Source organism: Schistocerca cancellata, chromosome 3 (genome assembly GCF_023864275.1).
Source record: "Schistocerca cancellata isolate TAMUIC-IGC-003103 chromosome 3, iqSchCanc2.1, whole genome shotgun sequence".
NCBI lineage: Eukaryota > Metazoa > Arthropoda > Insecta > Orthoptera > Acrididae > Schistocerca > Schistocerca cancellata.
Genome location: NC_064628.1, coordinates 169,646,048 through 169,666,202, shown reverse-complemented (window position 1 = coordinate 169,666,202; position 20,155 = coordinate 169,646,048). Strand labels below are relative to the sequence as shown.

The 20,155-nt window shown below is 41.0% G+C and overlaps 1 protein-coding gene across 1 annotated transcript in view; it reads left to right on the top strand.

The window, feature by feature from the left end:
- The window catches only part of LOC126176183 (fatty acyl-CoA hydrolase precursor, medium chain-like), a 194,967-nt gene that overhangs the window by 111,279 nt on the left and 63,533 nt on the right, over positions 1-20,155 (top strand). Inside the window, exon 4 of the mRNA XM_049923325.1 lies at positions 1,936-2,080. Within this exon, the coding sequence (XP_049779282.1) occupies positions 1,936-2,080 (145 nt within the window). The remainder of the gene's footprint in view (positions 1-1,935; positions 2,081-20,155) is intronic.

The window sequence follows — 20,155 nt, the reverse complement described above, 5'->3', positions numbered from 1 at the left end:
TTTCCCTTTTCAGATTTTTCTAGCTTCCCTACCACGTTCAAGCTTCTGACATTCCACGCTCCGACTCGCAAAACGTTATTTCATTGGTTATTCAATCTTTCTCTCATGGTCACCTCCCTCATGGAAGATCCGAATGGGGTACTACTCCGGAATCTTTTGCCAATAGAGAGATCATCATGACACTTTTTCAGTTACAGGCCACATGTTCTGTGTATATTTGTTATGTGTCTTTAATGCAGTGGCTTCCATTGCCTTCCGCATCCTCATGACGGTGATCATTGCTGATTCTACCGCCATTAGGGGTAATTTCCCACACCAAGGACAAGATAGTGCCCTGAACCTCAGTCCGCTCCTCCGCTCTCTTTGACGAGGCTGTTGCTAGAATGAGAGTGACTTCTTCTGCCGGAAGTTTTCTGGCACCTATGCTGATTGTTGATAAAAATTTAAGCAGTGGCGGGTTTCGAACCCGGGACCGAAGACGTTTTGATTACTAATCATAGACCCTATCACCCTTTTTTTCTTCTTTTGTTCGTTATTATTCGGTGCATATGTTTGGGGGCGGATGTCCCATGACACCCGTTCAATTTCATCGTTGATCCATTCACTCAGTTTTTTATTACAGAGAGCAGCTAGCCCTCTGACCGAACATTCTAAGTTACCGTGCCAGCTAACCCCTAGACCATGGGTGCGTCCAACCTATTGTTTCTATTTTGTATACATCATCTTTTCTGGTGGGACCAATGATATTTCTCGGAATGTTTGTATGCATCTGATTCCCTGATTTATCCCTTTCTGACCACGTTCAGACGTTCTGGGGCATACACTACTGAAGGTCTCACTACGGTGTTGTAATGTCGCAGTTTTGAGTTGAAGGAAAGGGATTTAGATATGTAAACTTTCTTATAGAGGTGGTAAGCTCTCTCCAGCTTAGCGCACCTATTGCTCAATGCCAAATCCTCACGGAATTTCGGAATTATCCATTCTCCAAGGTATATGAAGGAGTTGTTATTCTGTATTAATGTGTTACCCAATGGGTCGTGTTCGGAGCATCTCTGATCATTGTGATTAACTCAGTCATTTAGACGGCAATTGTTGACTCAGTTCCAGTTTCTGTACTGTTGAGGGAGGTAAGTAACATCTGCTACATTGAATGCTAAAAGTGTCTTGTGATCTGCGAAGACTAGACAATTAGCTACCAACTCGTCCTCTTTGCAGCCAGTTTCATTCCAGAATTTTCGTCCATTCACGAATAACTTTCTCCAGCAGGTAGCTGAAGAGTGATAGGCCGTCTCCTCGTCAAAAAAACATTTCTGAACTCGTTTCCTTCTAGTTTTCGTCTGAATTTTTCATTTGATGTCGTATGGGTAAGCGTTGCTTTTACACGGTCCAAAAAGTTGTTGTCTACCTTGGTTAGTGTCTGGAAGAGGAGATGTCTATCTAACGCGTCGTACTTCTTTTGGGAATCAACGAATTGCAAGGGTATAAAAATATATTACTGATGTTCTGAAAACTAATTTTACTGTCATAAATCCTCTTGCTATGGTGAAAGTACGTGCTTGGAGCTGGCTACAGAATATTCGAAGTTCGGCTGGAGATGCAACATCTGGTGTCACATACTTTGTGGTGCGTTCATCACTCTCTTGAGATACGTTGGAGTTTTCGCCGTTTCTCTGTCATGTTCTCGGCGGCTGATTTCGGTGGGACAACCAGAATTCAAGAGCACTCTGCTGTTAGGAAGCCCCAGGTTTCAATACGACCAGTCAGTAGGAGTAGTAGATTTTACCAGCTCCTTAAAAGTGTGTGTGGTCTAGGCTTCCTACATGTACTACCTTGTATATTCATTGAATACCATACGGTGACAACTAAACGGTTTATATCACTGATAAGTGCGTAGCTACAACGAGGTATGGCGTTATGTTCCCTCTCTTCTTTCAGATAAGACCTAGTGAACTGTTTCCTGTCATGGTCTGGATTCACGGCGGCGGTTTCGTGGGAGGTGCAGCCACATTTTATGAATACGGGTATCTCTTGGACCACGACATTGTTCTTGTTGCTATCAATTATCGGATTGGCTCTCTGGGTAAGTATCTACTATTTGAGGTCCACGTAGGAAAGATGTAGATAATTGTAGATTCTCAACCTGACAGAACTGTGCAGCACAATGGTGAAAATATTTCATCTACACTGATAACCCAAAACTCACAATTACACTACGAACAGTGAACGTCGTTAGGATGAACGCTGGTGTTCTGAAGCTGGGTTGATTTTGCCTGCGACTCCAGTAGTTCTGTTTCTCCTATGTCATCTGTGACGTAGTGCCTTGACTTTCAGACTTTATCGTTTGGGCGTTTTCTTGGACCGTTCAAAAGTGAATGGTCGTCAGTTTCTATGAGAAGGCAGTCACCATTTAAATGTTCAACTTAGTGGGAATTCCTAAGGGAGCAAACTGGTGAGGTCATCGGTCCCTAGACTTACACACAACTTAAACTAACTTATGCTAAGAACAACACACACACCCATGCCCGAGGGAGGACTCGAAACTCCGGCGGGAGGGGCCGCGCAATCCGTGACATGGCGGTGGCCGCGCTGCGCAGTCACCATCTCTCCTCGACAATGGCGTGTAAGCGTTCTGTGGAAATATAGAAAGAAGAAAATATGATCTCCCAATTGCATTTTGAAAAACTGATGGGACCTACTGAAGAGAGGGTTGCACGGAAGAGAAATTGATTGACAGCTGTATCAGTAATTCCGGGGGACCGCTTTGACTGATGTACGCGCGTGGTCGTTAGATGTGGTGTTATACATTGACGAAAAAAAAATCGCAACACCATGAAGGAAATGTGTGACATAAACAAATGTTGGTAAGCGTTTCTCTACATCTTAAAAATATATATTCAGATTTCGAGCCAGTCACGTACGAGTGGCACTAGTAGCGCCACGATGAGAATGCAGATCAGGTTTACTTTAAGTACACGGTATCGTGAGCGTTAGTTACCTTTGAGACTGGACGTGGTCAGTTGATGTTAGTCCACAATGCGTCTAAGGCGACAAAGACGCCATTATCAACACTCACTGAGTTTGAACGAGGTCACTTAAAAGGGCTACAAGAAGCTGAATGTTCCTTCTGTGGTACTGCAGAAAGACTAGGCAGGAATGTAGCCGCAGTACATGCTTGCTGGCAGCGGTGGTCACGAGAATGTACAGTCGCAAGAAGACTGGTCTCCGGACGGTCATGGGGCACTAGGAGAGGGAAGACTCTGGCGCATCATATTGCATCTACATCAGATCAGTATTTGAGCAGCAGTTGGCTTCGCAGTGACACACTAAACTGTTGCAAATCGTTATTTCAAGGACAGCTCCGAACGAAACGCCCTGTAGCGTGCATTCCACTGACCCCAAACCACCTCCATTTGTGACTTCTGTGGTGGCAAGCGAGGGCTCATTGGAGGGTAGTGTGGAGGTCTGTTGTGTTTTCCGATAAAAGCTGGTTCTACCGCGGTGTCAGTGATGGCTGTCTGTTGGTTAGAAGGGGGTCAGTTAAGGGCCTGCAACCAACCTATCAGTGGCCTAGACACACTAGACCTACATCTGGAGTTATGGTCTTTGTACCGCAATCGGGTGATTCGACTAGTTGTGCTGACGTTCATGAACAGCATTCTAGGGTTGTTTTCCAACAGGATAACACTTGCCCACACACCGCTGTTGTAAGCCGACATTCTTAAAAAGTCTTGACATGCTGTCTTGGCCTTCTCGACCACCAGATCTGTCCCCATTCGAGAACATATGGGACATCATTGGACGACAACTCCAGCGTTAACGTCCCTGTATTGACTGACCAAGTGCAACATGTATGGTATTCCATCCCACAAACTGACATACGGCAACTGTAACATTTGCACGCCCATTTCCATGCTTGCATTCAACATTCTGGCGGTTACGTCGGTTATTAATGTGCAGTCATGCTCAAAAGTATCCGAACGACCTGAATTGCATTTCGCCTGATTCGCATGCAATCCACATAACGCAGCTGTCTAGCAGGTCCTCTAACCACTCCTCGGTACAGTCGTTTGACTGTTGAAAATGGTTCCAATAAGTCTCCACTAGAAAACTCTGCTCTGTATCGCAATAACTCAAGATGTAAAGTAATACCAAGGTACTAGAAATATCAGGGAACACCTTATCACAGATAAGACTGTCCTTAAGGCTAGTAAGCTCACGTTTATTGCAATAAATGACATACCTGAAATGTTACCACTCTCATTATTACGTCAGATAGGTAATGCACGTAGTAAGTTCGTCGTATTCATGATATCCTCTTCAAAGTAACATACCATACTTAATATTTAACACAAATGACATTAAAAATTTAAGTTGTTCACGAGCAGCTAGTTGAGAATATGTATGAACTTCAAATGACACGACGAGCCGCCTCGTTCTGCATATGGATTCAAACCCAGGTCATGCAGACTAAGATTTCGTGACTGACGGAAACTAACAATCATTCCTGACTAGGCATACAGAGAGTGATATACCTCGATTTTAGACAGTATCAGTTAGCAAATATCAACTTTAAATTAAATAACGTAAACATTTTTAACGGACGCGAATTCCTACCCAGTATCTATTGTCCCTGTTAACAAACTACGAGAAATGTTAAATATTGCTGCTTCGCAAGTAACTTACTTGAAATGCTGTGAGTTAAAGCTTTATATTGGACAGGGATTCGAACCCAGAACCTAATCGGATTGTTATCGAAGCACAATCAACTGTGATATATCGGGTTTTCTCGGCAGTAGCTAGATGTTTTAACTGAAATGACGAGACGAAACATTACTTTTTTCCTTCCCAGGACTCCAACCCGGCACCTATCGCTGTTATATGGAGATGTTTTAACTGAAATGACGAGACGAAACACTACTTTTTTCCATCCCAGGACTCCAACCCGGCACCTATCGCTGTTATATTCTAGAGAAAACGAACGTTAAATATGGGTTTGTTACACCAGCAGCGACATGTGAGCATGTTTGAACTAGAAATAATACGACGAAGAGTTCACTGCTGACTGGGAATCGAACCCCACTATATCGTCGTTGACTACACACAAAGAGACGTCAGCTACCAAATTTTTCTCCACCAGCAGCTCGGAATAACATCATTGAACTTACAGTGATCTCTCAAATAGTTCTGTATTTCACTGGGAGTTAAAGACGTCAGATATCGTTAGTGTTCACAACGATTGAAAATGCATTAAAATCAAAATTATTATCCATCAACAGATAGGTGTTCTCATGCTACAGCTTGATAATATACATAATGAAAACTTTAGTGCCAGGCCAGGATTCGAACCCATTCACGCGCAGTATATGGAGATGTTGGGGAATCTGCAGTTTTGAACAAACAAAATTGTAGTCGAGCTGTATTGTCACGAAGGGATCAAATTCCGCGTTAAGGGCGGTCTGAGTCGCATTCCAAGTCCAGAACCAATTTTATCGACACACAGAAGCTCAAATAAAAGATGGAATAAGTGTCCTAAGACCCTACATAGCGTTTGTTTCGTCAATAGAAATAAATAAATAGTATAAGGAAGATTACTGTTGATAGAGTTCCCACACCTGATTATATTGTGGATCAACGTATGGTCCACTTCGTAGAGAAGGAATATCATGTTTAATGCGAATTTCATACCACAATGCCATTATACCTTCTTCACTTGGAATAGCCAGAAGAGAATAAAATGTCTCCCCCTATTAAAAATCATCGGCAGAAGTTGGAATCGAACCCAGACCAGCCTCATAGGAACCTATCATCAGTCCAACAGACCACAAAATCCTCTTGCAAAACAGACTCATTTTTCTATAATAACACCGTTGCGGCACACTCGATGAGAATTCTGACACACAGGCTCCCTGTAGTGGTTTGCAACATGTTCAGCACATTAATTTACTTGGTTCACCGAATCGCCATGAGCTAGCTGCCTCGGCTTCCCAGTGCATACGTAACTGCCACCCATACAGAACTGCCATCAGTGTAAGATGCAGAAATTTAAATAGGAAGTGCTCCTTTCCATTTGAGCTACTCTATTGCGCTATCTGTTTGCTGAAAACGTCGTGCAGTACAAAAGAAAAGCTGTAACTGTCTGGCTCTCAGAAGTCCAGATCCGGCCATATGCATTATCTCACAGCACTGTGGAATGCGGAATTTCTGGAGGAACTCTTACTGACTTCTGGAAGTGCTGTAGCAACATGACAGCTAGCAGCATAACGGTAAGCCTCGCGCACCGTAGATAAGACGTCGCGCGTTCTATTACATTCCCTGCTACATATTTTAGAACGCAATTCTGCTGTCTGCTGAAGTTATCAAATTCGTGGAACTTTGAACATAATTCCCTTCACTTCTCATCACAAAATAGCCGCATGTGGAAAAAGGGCTAACTCCTGCGACATTTTGTTCTTTTCAGGTTTAATAGAAGGCCAGGCAGCAGATGCATCTCGAAGCTTTTGTATTATGTATGGGGAGAGCGCATCGTGCCAAAATGGGCAGAAAAGTATTTTCTACAGTAGCTGTCGTCTGTTAGTGGCATTTTATTCTTCTTTAAAACTTGTTTGACGTCTTTAACCCACAACAAGTTTTCTACATGCATTTAATCAATAAATTGCATGTGCATTGTCAGGTAGATAACATCAGAGAATTCGCATATATCGTTGATGATCATACTCAACAGGTATGCAAATGAGGCATTTCATAAATAAATTTAGGTATTCCTAGAAACCCAAAATTTGCTTGTCAGCAGCGGTAAGAGGCGTTACCTATTGTACAGAATTGTAAGTTTTTCGCCATTGCACTATGAGCTGAAAGTATTTTCTTGCGATTTTCTTATCGATGTTTGATCTGCCTGCTTGTAGCTCTTTCACAGTAGGTATAAAAACGTTGTACTCAGCGAGACTGGAACTGCGAACCATAACAGACACTTTTTCACACGTCAGCACGTCACCACAGAGCTAGCAAAGAGATATGCGTTGGGCCTTCCTCTTACGAGACCAATAGTAGCTAGAACGCGTAAACTGTTTTTAAAGGACGAGATTAGTTGATTTTCCACGTGCATCGACTTTCCTGGCTTGAAAACCGTAAATTTACAATCTTTTGTTACACCTCAAGCGATAGTAACTCACATTATTCAATGGATTTGACAGGAAAATTCAAGTGAACTTTGATGCTTAATTCCGTGCACACCAGGAAATAATTCGTCGATCACAGAGTTGCCGAACATACCTTGCTTTGTTGCCAAATCTCAGTTACAGTACCAGCAGAAAGAAGACGAACCAATGTGATCTTACAGCGGGCTGGGAAGTGACCATATCTGGCGTCTCAAAGACGCGGCTGCGCCGGCCTGGAATACGTAATGCGTCTGATTCGCATTTGTGTCACTAGGTTTAGGGACTGGAGCGTAGTTACTAATAATACTCAGAACTGACTGCAAACTAAGCATCATAAAACAGTAACTCTCATAGTTGTTTTTATATTTCTTTCGTAACTGTACTCAAAACTAAGAAACTCATTCATGGACGTTTTCGTGCCTCGCCGATAGTCGAGCACACCAAACAAATAAAAATAAAAAAAGAATGTGTGTGTGTGTGTATGTGTGTGTGTGTGTGTGAGAGAGAGAGAGAGAGAGAGAGAGAGAGAGAGAGACAAACAGACAGACAGACAGACAGAGAGAGAGATAAAAATACAAAAGAATGAGAGAGTGGGTAAAAAATTGTTGTAAAGAAATTGAATACCGGTATGTAAAGAAATCTTTCATTAAAATGACACGTTCTGCATCATTACGAAATGTCGTATTCATGATCTATGGAACAAGTATTAATCTAATCTAATCTAATCATATCATATTGCTGACTGGCCGTGAAGAGTCATGAATTACCGAAATTTTCGCCAATGTCAGTAACTAAATCTAAACTTGAAACCAAAAGACGGCAGTTTTTGTAATAAACCGCTACTCCAATCAAGACCCTTTCATCGCTGTTAACTAACCACGAAAGATGTCTGAAATGTTCCATTCAGAAGTAACAAAGTGTGTATGCATTTAAAGACGAAGCGCATGATGTGAATTTCTGTGAAGGAGTTACGAACCCAACACGTAATCAGAGCGTTAACTAACTAAAATCGAATGTTACATATCGGTTTTTCTTACCAGCTGCTAGGTGCATGAATCTAAAATAAGGATACAAATATTTGTGCTTGAGCGACAATCTGACAGCGCACCTACCGTCCTTCTTTAACATCCACGAATATAGCTAAGTATTAATTCTTTACTCACCAACAGTAAGATGTGCGCGTGTTTAACCAGAAATATCTACATCTATTGCGATTGTTGACAACACATGAACACACATTAAAAATGCACGTTTATTTTCGCTAGCAGGCCGCTGTGCACGTGATAGGGCTTGAAATGAAATTATGAATTTTTTTGTACTGGACCAGGAATCGGACCCACATACTTACCTGTGGAGGAGACCTAGAGAAGAATGCAGTCTTGGAAAAAGGAACGAAATGATTGAACTATACTGTTCCAAGAGATTCAGATCCTCGAAAGTGGTGATACGAATTCGAATCACAGTCCAGCATCAAATTTTTCAACGTCTCTAGTTCAATCAAGTACAAGTAAAATAAGAGCCCTGTTCCTTTAAATGGCTATCGGTTCATCAAATAAAATAAAATTTTCTGATGTTAGTAAGATTACTGGTGACAGTATTTCTGTTTACAGTGACCTCCGCCTATGTCATTTACCAAAGTAAACAGGCTCTGTCCAGTTGGGAATGAAGGAACGTGATGTTTAATGCGTATTCTGGATTATAACATTTTTCTCTTGAGGTTACCAGAGGTTAGGTAAATCTGTTTGTGTCTCTTAAAAGTAAATGCCTGAACCCACGCATTGCACTTGTGATGGTTCGTTCCACCAGACCATTGCGGCCACATTTCCCAGCCCCAGGAGTGTGCTGTAACGGATGATGTACTTAGCTTACAAAAATTGTCAAGGTGGAAAAAATGCGAGTCCATTAGATGGTTAAGTAGAAGCAAACTTCTGACCCGGAGATTAAGCTATTCTCACGTCAGCAGGACGTAAAGACTCTTCTAGGCATCATAGCCTCGATGTGAAGCCATTTTGAAATTTTCACTAATTCAGGAAATTTCTTAGTTCGAGAAAATCCACTGTGAAGTGTGAAGTTACCGGATAATTCGATCATAACAGTCATTATTACTATCATTTTCTTCATACCGCTGCTGGAACACATGTGCTTGAAGATCATTCAAGGCCTTTTGGTCATTATAGACGTAGTTGCCCAAGAACAGCTTCTTTCCCTGTCTACGGAATCCTTTTCATGTTAATATCAAAGATCAGCAATTACTCGTAGATTACATTAACACTAAAGTAATTGATGAAGACGTTACTTGATAACAAAAATGCGCCCCTTTCTTCATTTACTTACGCCTAGAAATGGCTGTCGAATACTGATAAACCAAAAGCCAAGGAATCTTACTGCCTCTCGATATACGTCGCTGTCAGTTCTTCCGTATGATTTGGTGGACGTGAGCTGTTTCAAGTTGCGCATGACAGAGAATGTTTTAGAAAATCAATTGTTTTCTTTGCAATAAGCAGAAAGATTTTCATTCTAAGCTATCCAAGTTCAAAATTTTCGCAACATTAGTTGAAATTTAAAACTCGCTTCTGTAATGTAGCAAAGTATTTCACAGTTGGAAAACCCGCATCCGACTCATTGTCATTACACTTAGCCCCTGACCATAAATTCTAGCTCAGAGTGACACCAGTTTAAGTAACCTAATGTACAGAAGACTGTTTGCCAGTGCTCTTTCTCACTCGTTGGGCTCCGTAAGTACACTGTAACAGTAATTTCTGTGTGTTTGCAATGCATACGGATTGTAGAATTTAGAGGTGCTCTCTCTTCCACTTCTGTATACGATATGCCTGACCTAAGTGGGCCCTTTATCATTACAGGCCCTGGGCGGTGCAACATCATATTGACAACAGTAATGTGCTTATACTGACAACCTCACTATTCATTTTACCTGATTTTGTAATCATTTAAATAAAACAATATGACCTTACAGTGGGACACATTTCGCCCCCCTTTTCCTTCTGTGAAATTTGTCATTAAGCTTTTTGCCTTCCAACCAGCGAAATGCGGCAGAGTACGGCCGGTAAGCGATTCACAGACCACGATTTAGAGCCGTTAAGACGATTTCTTTAAACATTGGCGTAGCTGAAGGAATTTAGTTTCTTCTTAAATCGTCTTCACAGATATCTAAAATAGGAGAAGCTCTTAATCCAGGTACGAAGGTTGTAAAACAAACTTCCCACTGTTTGTGTCAGGTTGTTCTTTTCGTCTGACAGCACTGCATAAGTATTTTGTGTAAGAGGTATCACAAGTAGTGTTCCTGTAGCTGTGGGAATCATTGGTTAAAAGCGAGTTTAACACCAGTGGGTACAGCACTGCTAAATATTCAAAATGATTATCAACCTAAGTCTGAATTCATCCATAAACTGAGGCGTATTTATAATGCTGAAGCTAGACTGTGTATCCTTGTCTTCCTTGAGTGGGTATTGGAAAGCGCTGACACACGCGTATTAAATGCAATGAATATTTCGAAGATATAGTTAACGTTGCTCTCATAAACTAATTTTTTTTAATTCTCTGGTCTTGAAGCGTGCAATATGTGTTGTAGATACAGTCTTAGAGAAAAAAAATTACCGCTGAGTCGTTCACGTAAGGTGGACAATACAGTCGTGCTCCCCTCTGAATTCTATGTTCGGCAATATGCACCATCTGGCAACATTGTAGACTGCTACACTTCCTGGAGGAACTCTTGACTGCAGTCTGAGTACATCTCTCCTGTGTACGACCGTAATATTGAGGTAGAACGCGAGAGTAGCTAATATGACATTTGGTAACCAAAAACACACATCGACAAGATTTTTATAGCCCCTTTCCTCTCATGCTGAATCTATAATTCAAGTGAATCTACAATATATTTCGCTTTCTGTCACATTGGTAATAACAGTTTGGTTCAACAATATTTTAGCGAGAGATTTCTTGGCTAACCATCTGCTTCTGAACACCACAGGCGTCTGAGTTCTTTGGGACCCGTTTGCTGCCTACCAATGGGGGCTGAGGAACCGCGCTGCCTCTCCTTCTGCTGACATCTGCTCCTCCTGCTGACATCTGCTCCACACTCTCGCCGGTGTAAAAGCTTTAATGTTGTTGAGTGGTGACCCATAAAATATGTCTGCGATTTGTGTTTCACACTTGATAGCAATGGAGGCACAAAACCGTGTTTATTTGATGAGTATTTCATTACACTAGTATGCAATACATCAATGTGGCACAGAATTAATTTCATTGTTTCTGGTCCACTGCGCTATAATTAAAGCACCACATCCTGTTACTTTTCCTTTCATAGGAGGTTCTTCAAATAATTTATTTTTGTCATGGATTCACATGTGTTAGTCAAGGCACAGATAGTAAATGCAGTGTAATGAGTTTGGTTTCTTTCTTTGATTCCCTATGGTAAATGGATGTGAAACATTGTGTCAATACCTTTCAGAACCTGCTCTATAGCTACTAAGGAAAATTGATTGTTTTGAGATCCATACATTTAATAGTGAAGAAGTGAACGCTGTTCAGAAGTGATATTTAAAATATTCAGTTAGTTTTAAGGCGGCAAAATTGCCCATATTTTAAGCTACCCAGAGAAAAAGTAAGTTGCTAGAGCCACTGTTAGCAAATGTCTGCAGAGTTCCTAATTGCTACTGTGGAAATTTAGCATAGAGGCCCTGTAGTAACCAAGAGGTACCTTAAGCGAAGAACAATATTGAGTTTCATATCGTTGACGATCAATTCGAATTTCTGCAGAGACGCTTGTACTTTGAAGCAGCTTGGCAGTCAGAAAACCGAGATCTGTGGTCATTAACACGACTTAATGTGTCGAGCTACCAAGAGGATTTGATGTGTAAAGGTTTTCTCCTAATTTCGTTACAGAATTTTTTCAGGAAATTTGCAGCCCCATAAAATAAATCAGAGAAAAAGCTTGCACACGCTGGCCCCTACCACGGTTAGAACTGATGACTCCTTGAACTGTTGCAACACAAAACATGGGCGGTACCACGGGGCTATGGACACACTGCTGCCAGCACGCCACTCTCATGATGGTGTTGGTCGCTCAGCTTCATAATGCACCGTGAAAGATAATAAAAGTTATCACTTATGTGAAGAATAGCATTTCTTTAGCGAAAAAATTGAATTTTCTGTCTCAGTGTCTCAGATTACATGAGGATTAGACAGCATGAGTCATTCAAATTGAAAGGGAATATCAAATAATTGTAGCGAGTCAGTTCAGTACAATATGTGGAAGTGATTGCACTGTCAGTGTTTCCAAATGTTTGTGACGATGTTGCCAATTCTCAGCTGTGTTAGGAATAACTTTGTAGCGTTATGGGGGGAGAATCCCGTGCTCATAGGAGGATACGGAGAGGAGACGCGGAGTTTGGTTAATATGCAGTGTTTTCTTCTACCACTTGTGTCAAACATTCAGGTGTGTAATATTCCATCACGATTACAGTTTCCCACAAAATATATACGAATAAAAATTATGCCCGTTAAGACAGAAACTGAAGTGCAGGTGCGGGCACTGTGCAGATCTGCGCTTTTTCATCTTCAGATCTATACAAATAATGTATACTAAGCAGTGTATTCATTGCTTTCGTAATGTTTCCCTCTTGTTTAGTCTTCTAGTGATGAAATGGATCCACACCCATCAGTCTGATTGTTTCTTTGTATCCTTCCATCGACTATCTTTGTGTGTTATTGTCTGGTGTTCAAAAAGCAAAATATTATGCCTGCTCCCACGACGTATTAAAACGAGGTCGCCAGGAGCTAACTAATTATAATCAAAATACAGTGAGACACCAATTTGTCCCTCCCCCCATGAACCATGGACCTTGCCGTTGGTGGGGAGGCTTTCATGCCTCAACGATACAGATAGCCGTACCGAAGGTGCTTTGTGTGTTATTGTCCGGTGTTCAAAAAGCAAAATATTATGCCTGCTCCCAAAACGTATTAAAACGAGGTCGCCAGGAGGCTAACTAATTATAATCAAAATACAGTGAGACACCAATTTGTCCCTCCCCCCATGAACCATGGACCTTGCCGTTGGTGGGGAGGCTTTCATGCCTCAACGATACAGATAGCCGTACCGAAGGTGCAACCACAACGGAGGCGTATCTGTTGAGAGGCCAGACAAACGTGTGGTTCCTGAAGAGGGGCAGCAGCCTTTTCAGTAGTTGCAGGGGCAACAGTCTGGATGATTGACTGATCTGGCCTTGTAACATTAACCAAAACGGCCTTGCTGTTGTGGTACTGCGAACGGCTGAAAGCAAGGGGAAACTACAGCCATAATTTTTCCCGAGGGCATGCAGCTTTACTGTATGGTTAAATGATGATGGCGTCCTCTTGGGTAAAATATTCTGGAGGTAAAATAGCCCCCATTCAGATCTCCGGGCGGGGACTACTTAAGAGAACGTCATTATCAGGAGAAAGAAACCTGGCATTCTACGGATCGGAGCGTGGAATGTCAGATCCATTAATCGGGCAGGAGAGGTTAGAAAATTTAAATAGGGAAATGGATAGGTTAAAGTTAGATATAGTGGGAATTAGTAAAGTTCGGTGGCAGGAGGAACAAGACTTCTGGTCAGGTGAATACAGGGTTATAAATACAAAATCAAATAGGGGTAACGCAGGAGTAGGTTTAATAATGAATAAAAAAAATAGGAGTGTGGGTAAGCTACTACAAACAGCATAGTGAACGTATTATAGTGGCCAAGATAGACACGAATCACATGCCTACTACAATAGTACAAGTTTCTATGCCAACTAGCTCTGCAGATGATGAAGAAATTGAAGAAATGTATGATGAGATAAAAGAAATCATTCAGGTAGTGAAGGGAGACGAAAATTTAATAGTCATGGGTGACTGGAATTCGACAGTAGGAAAAGGGAGAGAAGGAAACATAGTAGGTGAATATGGATTGGGGCTAAGAAATGAAAGAGGAAGCCATCTGTTAGAATTTTGCACAGAGCATAACTTAATCATAGCTAACCCTTGGTTCAAGAATCATAAAAGAAGGTTGTATTCATGGAAAAATCCTGGAAATACTAAAAGGTATCAGATAGATTATATAATGGTAAGACAGAGATTTAGGAACCAGGTTTTAAATTGTAGGACATTTCCAGGGGCAGATGTGGACTCTGACCACAATCTATTGGTTGTGAACTGTAGATTAAAACTGAAGAAATTGCAAAAAGGTGGGAATTTAACGAGATAAACTGACTAAACCAGAGGTTGTACAGAGTGTCAGGGAGAGCATAAGGGAACAATTGACAGGAATGGGAGAAAGAAATACAGTAGAAGACGAATGGGTAGCTCTGAGGGATGAAGTAGTGAAGGCAGCAGAGGATCGAGTAGGTAAAAAGACGAGGGCTAGTAGAAATCCTTGGGTAACAGAAGAAATATTGAATTTAATTGATGAAAGGAGAAAACATAAAAACGCAGAAAATGAAGCAGGCAAAAAGGAATACAAACGTCTCAAAAATGAGATCAACAGGAAGTGGAAAAAGGGCTAAGCAGGCATGGCTAGAGGACAAATGTAAGGATGTGGAGGCTTATCTCACTAGGGGTAAGATAGATACAACCTACAGGAAAATTAAAGAGACCTTTGGAGAAAAGAGAGCCACTTGTATGAATATCAAGAGCTCAGATGGAAACCCAGTTCTAAGCAAAGAGGGGAAGGCAGAAAAGTGGAAGGAGTATATAGAGGGTCTATACAAGGGCGATGTACTTGAGGACAATATTATGGAAATGGAAGAGGATGTAGATAAAGATGAAATGGGAGATACGATACTGCGTGAAGAGTTTGACAGAGCACTGAAAGACCTGAGTCGAAACAAGGCCCAGGGAGTAGACAAAATTCCATTAGAACTACTGACGGCCTTGGGAGAGCCAGTCCTGACAAAACTTTACCATCTGGTAAGCAAGATGTACGAGATAGGCAAAATACCCTCAGACTTCAAGAAGAATATAACAATTCCAATCCCAAGGAAAGCAGGTGTTGACAGATGTGAAAATTACCGAACTATCAGTTTAATAAGTCACAGATGCAAAATACTAACACGAAGTATTTACAGACGAATGGAAAAACTGGTAGAAGCCGACCTCGGGGAAGATCAGTTTTGATTCTGTAGAAATGTTGGAACACGTGAGGCAATACTGACCTTACGACTTATCTTAGAAGAAAGATTAAGGAAAGGCAAACCTACGTTTCTAGCATTTGTAGACTTAGAGGAAGCTTTTGACAATGTTGACTGGAATACTCTCTTTCAAATTCTAAAGGTGGCAGGTGTAAAATACATGGAGCGAAAGGCTATTTACGATTTGTACAGAAACCAGATGGCAGTTATAAGTGTCGAGGAGCATGAAAGGGAAGCAGTGGTTGGGAAGGGAGTGAGACAGGGTTGTAGCCTCTCCCCGATGTTATTCAATCTGTGTATTGAGCAAGCAGTAAAGGAAACAAAAGATAAATTCGGAGTAGGTATTAAAATCCAGGGAGAAGAAATAAAAACTTTGAGGTTCGCCGATGACATTGTAATTCTGTCAGAGACAGCAAAGGACTTGGAAGAGCAGTTGAACGGAATGGACAGTGTCTTGAAAGGAGGATATAAGATGAACATCAACAAAAGCAAAACAAGGTTAATGGAATGTAGTCGAATTAAGTCGGGTGATGCTGAGGGAATTAGGTTAGGAAATGAGACACTTAAAGTAGTAAAGGAGTTTTGCTATTTGGGTAGCAAAATAACTGATGATGGTCGAAGTAGAGAGGATATAAAATGTAGACTGGCAATGGCAAGGAAAGCGTTTCTGAAGAAGATAAATTTGTAAACATCGGGTACAGATTTAAGTGTCATTAAGTCGTTTCTGAAAGTATTTGTATGGAGTGTAACCATGTATGGAAGTGAAACATAGACAATAAGTAGTTTGGACAAGAAGAGAATAGAAGCTTTCGAAATGTGGTGCTACAGAAGAATGTTGAAGATTAGAAGAAGGGATCGGTTGGTAGGACATGTCCTGAGCCATCAAGGGATAACAAATTTAGCATTGGAGGGTAGCGTGGAGGGTAAAAATCGTAGAGGGAGACCATGAGATGAATACACTAAGCAGATTCAGAGGGATGTAGGTTGCAGTAGGTACTGGGAGATGAAGGAGCTTGCACATGATAGGTTAGCATGGAGATCTGCATCAAACAAGTCTCAGGACTGAAGACCACAACAACAACAACAACAACAACAACCAATTTGTCTGTCGTCATGGTGTTAAGTCGACAGAAATAGTTGAGTGTTACTGCCTGCATCACCGGCATCCCATTCTCGTCTTCTCATATTGAGATCTTCATATTACCCTGAACACAAGACGCAGAGATAAATGTGTATATTCTCTGTGTCGAAACATCCCACATTCCATTCATCCTGATCCATTCGTAACGCGCCTCGGCAGCAATAAGTGATAGGAAAGCTGTTGTGAGGTGACGAATAACAATAAAAATGGTAGTAATAACAAATCAGTAATCAAGGATGTTTACTGCATTACAGACGATTAACAAAATAACCAAGAATGGCTGAGTGTTTAATTAGCTCACTGCATAGGTGCTCTTACCACTTTGTTACTGAATTCTGTTCTGGTTGTTTGCAGAGAGAAAAGAAAGAACCCTGTAGCCATACATATCGTTAGTACAACGAGATATTACCTATCAACTATCCTTGCTTTACATCACGAGACGAACATGGCTTCACCGAGCTGATATTTGAAATACATTTCTCTTTATTTCTCTCTGTCTCTGTCTCTCTTTTTATTTTTTGAGGAAAGCATCGAGAAGCGCGAATAATAAGCAAGTAGGCATATAACCTGTTTACAGTTATTTTCATTGAGATACATAATGCAAAAATACAACTTTTAAGTGTATTATTGCGTAATTCCAGTTATTGACAGTCTATTCGTGAGCTTGCTAGCATACAGTGGTGTGAAACCTTTCACAGAAGCGAGCAAAACACAAATATTTCTTGTACCATGCGCAACACACAAACGAAATCTCGCTGCACTCACGTTTTGTCCCATATATTGCACGGAAAACATATCTGATTCATGTTGCTAAATACATATCTATCAGATATCAATTTGGATGCGTGCCAAGTGTATAAAAGTATATCATGAAATACGCCGAAATACGCAGAAAGTCACATACAGGTATTGGACTGAAGCATAGCCATGACTGGGATTGTAACTGGGGTCGACAGCATCGTCGTCTACCACCTTGACAACTCGAACGGTGACAGTGCTCGGTCGGTTACTTACTTTTACTGGTATCAAATCTACACCATGAAAGCACAAAGATGTTAATAACCCGAAGATCATTAACTTTAGAACCCATAGAAAGTAATGCAGTCATTTGTCGGGAGAGTTGTTTGAACACCACAGTGCTTTAATAGGCACGGTCTTGTTGGAGGTGGTATGCTTTCCTCCGACCTTTGAGTTGACCTACCTAGCCAGCTAATATGGGAACCTTCAGTTTAATGTGGCTTTCGAACCACAGTGTAACTCGGCACTTATCACATCAACAAACACTGCCCGAGGGATATAAGTGTGTAAGTAGGCTATTTAGGTTTTTTTATTGGTAACGCTACGTAGCGCTCTGTATGAAAATCACTGGCTGTGCTGTGTGCAGTGTGTGACTGGTTAGCCGGAGTTGGGGGTGAGCCGCCAGCAGTGGTGGATGTGGGGAGTGAGATGGCGGAGTTTTGAGAGAGGATGATCTGGACAAAGACAGTAAATTTGTAAGACTGGATGTCATGAACTGATATATGTATTATGACTTTTGAACACTATTAAGGTAAATACATTGTTAGTTCTCTATCAAAATCTTTCATTTGCTAACTATGCCTATCAGTGGTTAGTGCCTTCAGTCGTTAGAATCTTTTATTTAGCTGGCAGTATTGGCGCTCGCTGTATTGCAGTAGTCCGAGTAACGAAGATTTTTGTAAGGTAAGAATTCATGAAAGTTATAGGTTATTGTTAGTCAGGGCCATTCCTTTGTAGGGATTACTGAAAGTCAGATTGCGTTGCGCTAAAAATATTGTGTGTCACTTTAGTGAATGTCTGAGTACATTCAGTTCTGCTCAGCTGTTCGAAAATCAAACAACATAACAAGTTTATCAGCACAGTAATTCATTAATTTTTCTAAGGGAACGTTACAAGTGTAAATTGGCACATAAAAATCGTGGGCCAAAACTTGAGACCATCATATCCGTAGTCTTGCTCTTTATCACTTTACCACTACGCAGCTACTACTATGGTTTCTGCTTGGCATTAAAATTAAGGATCTCTCGTTTGTGCCTGCACACTTATGTACAGATACTCAGTTTTATTAAAACAGACTTTCGTCGTAAGGTTATCATGGGTAGTTTTATTTCATTTCTTATAAAACAGTGATAATTTGCGTAAGGTTTCTTTTAGTGTTGTTAAAACAATACTAAACATGAGAGAGATATTAACCATCAACGATATATGCGAATTTCCATAATATTGTCCTCAAGTACATCGCCCTTGTATAGCCCCTCTATATACTCCTTCAACCTTTCTGCCTTCCCCTCTTTGCTTAGAACTGTGTTTCCATCTGAGCTCTTGATATTCATACAAGTGGCTCTCTTTTCTCCAAAGGTCTCTTTAATTTTCCTGTAGGTTGTATCTATCTTACCCCTAGTGAGATAAGCCTCCACATCCTTACATTTGTCCTCTAGCCATGCCTGCTTAGCCCTTTTTCCACTTCCTGTTGATCTCATTTTTGAGACGTTTGTATTCCTTTTTGCCTGCTTCATTTTCTGCGTTTTTATGTTTTCTCCTTTCATCAATTAAATTCAATATTTCTTCTGTTACCCAAGGATTTCTACTAGCCCTCGTCTTTTTACCTACTCGATCCTCTGCTGCCTTCACTACTTCATCCCTCAGAGCTACCCATTCGTCTTCTACTGTATTTCTTTCCCCCATTCCTGTCAATTGTTCCCTTATGCTCTCCCTGACACTCTGTACAACCTCTGGTTTAGTCAGTTTATCTCGTTAAATTCCCACCTTTTTGCAATTTCTTCAGTTTTAATCTACAGTTCACAACCAATAGATTGTGGTCAGAGTCCACATCTGCCCCTTGAAATGTCCTACAGTTTAAAACCTGGTTCCTAAATCTCTGTATTAACATTATATAATCTATCTGATACCTTTTAGTATCTCCAGGATTTTTCCATGAATACAATCTTCTTTTATAATTCTTGAACCAAGTGTTAGCTATGATTAAGTTATGCTCTGTGCAAAATTCTAACAGATGGCTTCCTCTTTCATTTCTTAGCCCCAATCCATATTCACCTACTATGTTTCCTTCTCTCCCTTTTCCTACTGTCGAATTCCAGTCACCCATGACTATTAAATTTTCGTCTCCCTTCACTACCTGAATGATTTCTTTTATCTCATCATACATTTCTTCAATTTCTTCATCATCTGCAGAGCTAGTTGGCATAGAAACTTGTACTATTGTAGTAGGCATGGGATTCGTGTCTATCTTGGCCGCTATAATACGTTCACTATGCTGTTTGTAGTAGCTTACCCACACTCCTATTTTTTTTATTCATTATTAAACCTACTCCTGCGTTACCCCTATTTGATTTTGTATTTATAACCCTGTATTCACCTGACCAGAAGTCTTGTTCCTCCTGCCACCGAACTTTACTAATTCCCACTATATCTAACTTTAACCTATCCATTTCCCTATTTAAATTTTCTAACCTCTCCTGCCCGATTAATGGATCTGACATTCCACGCTCCGATCCGTAGAATGCCAGGTTTCTTTCTCCTGATAATGACGTTCTCTTAAGTAGTCCCCGCCCGGAGATCTGAATGGGGGCTATTTTACCTCCAGAATATTTTACCCAAGAGGACGCCATCATCATTTAACCATACAGTAAAGCTGCATGCCCTCGGGAAAAATTAT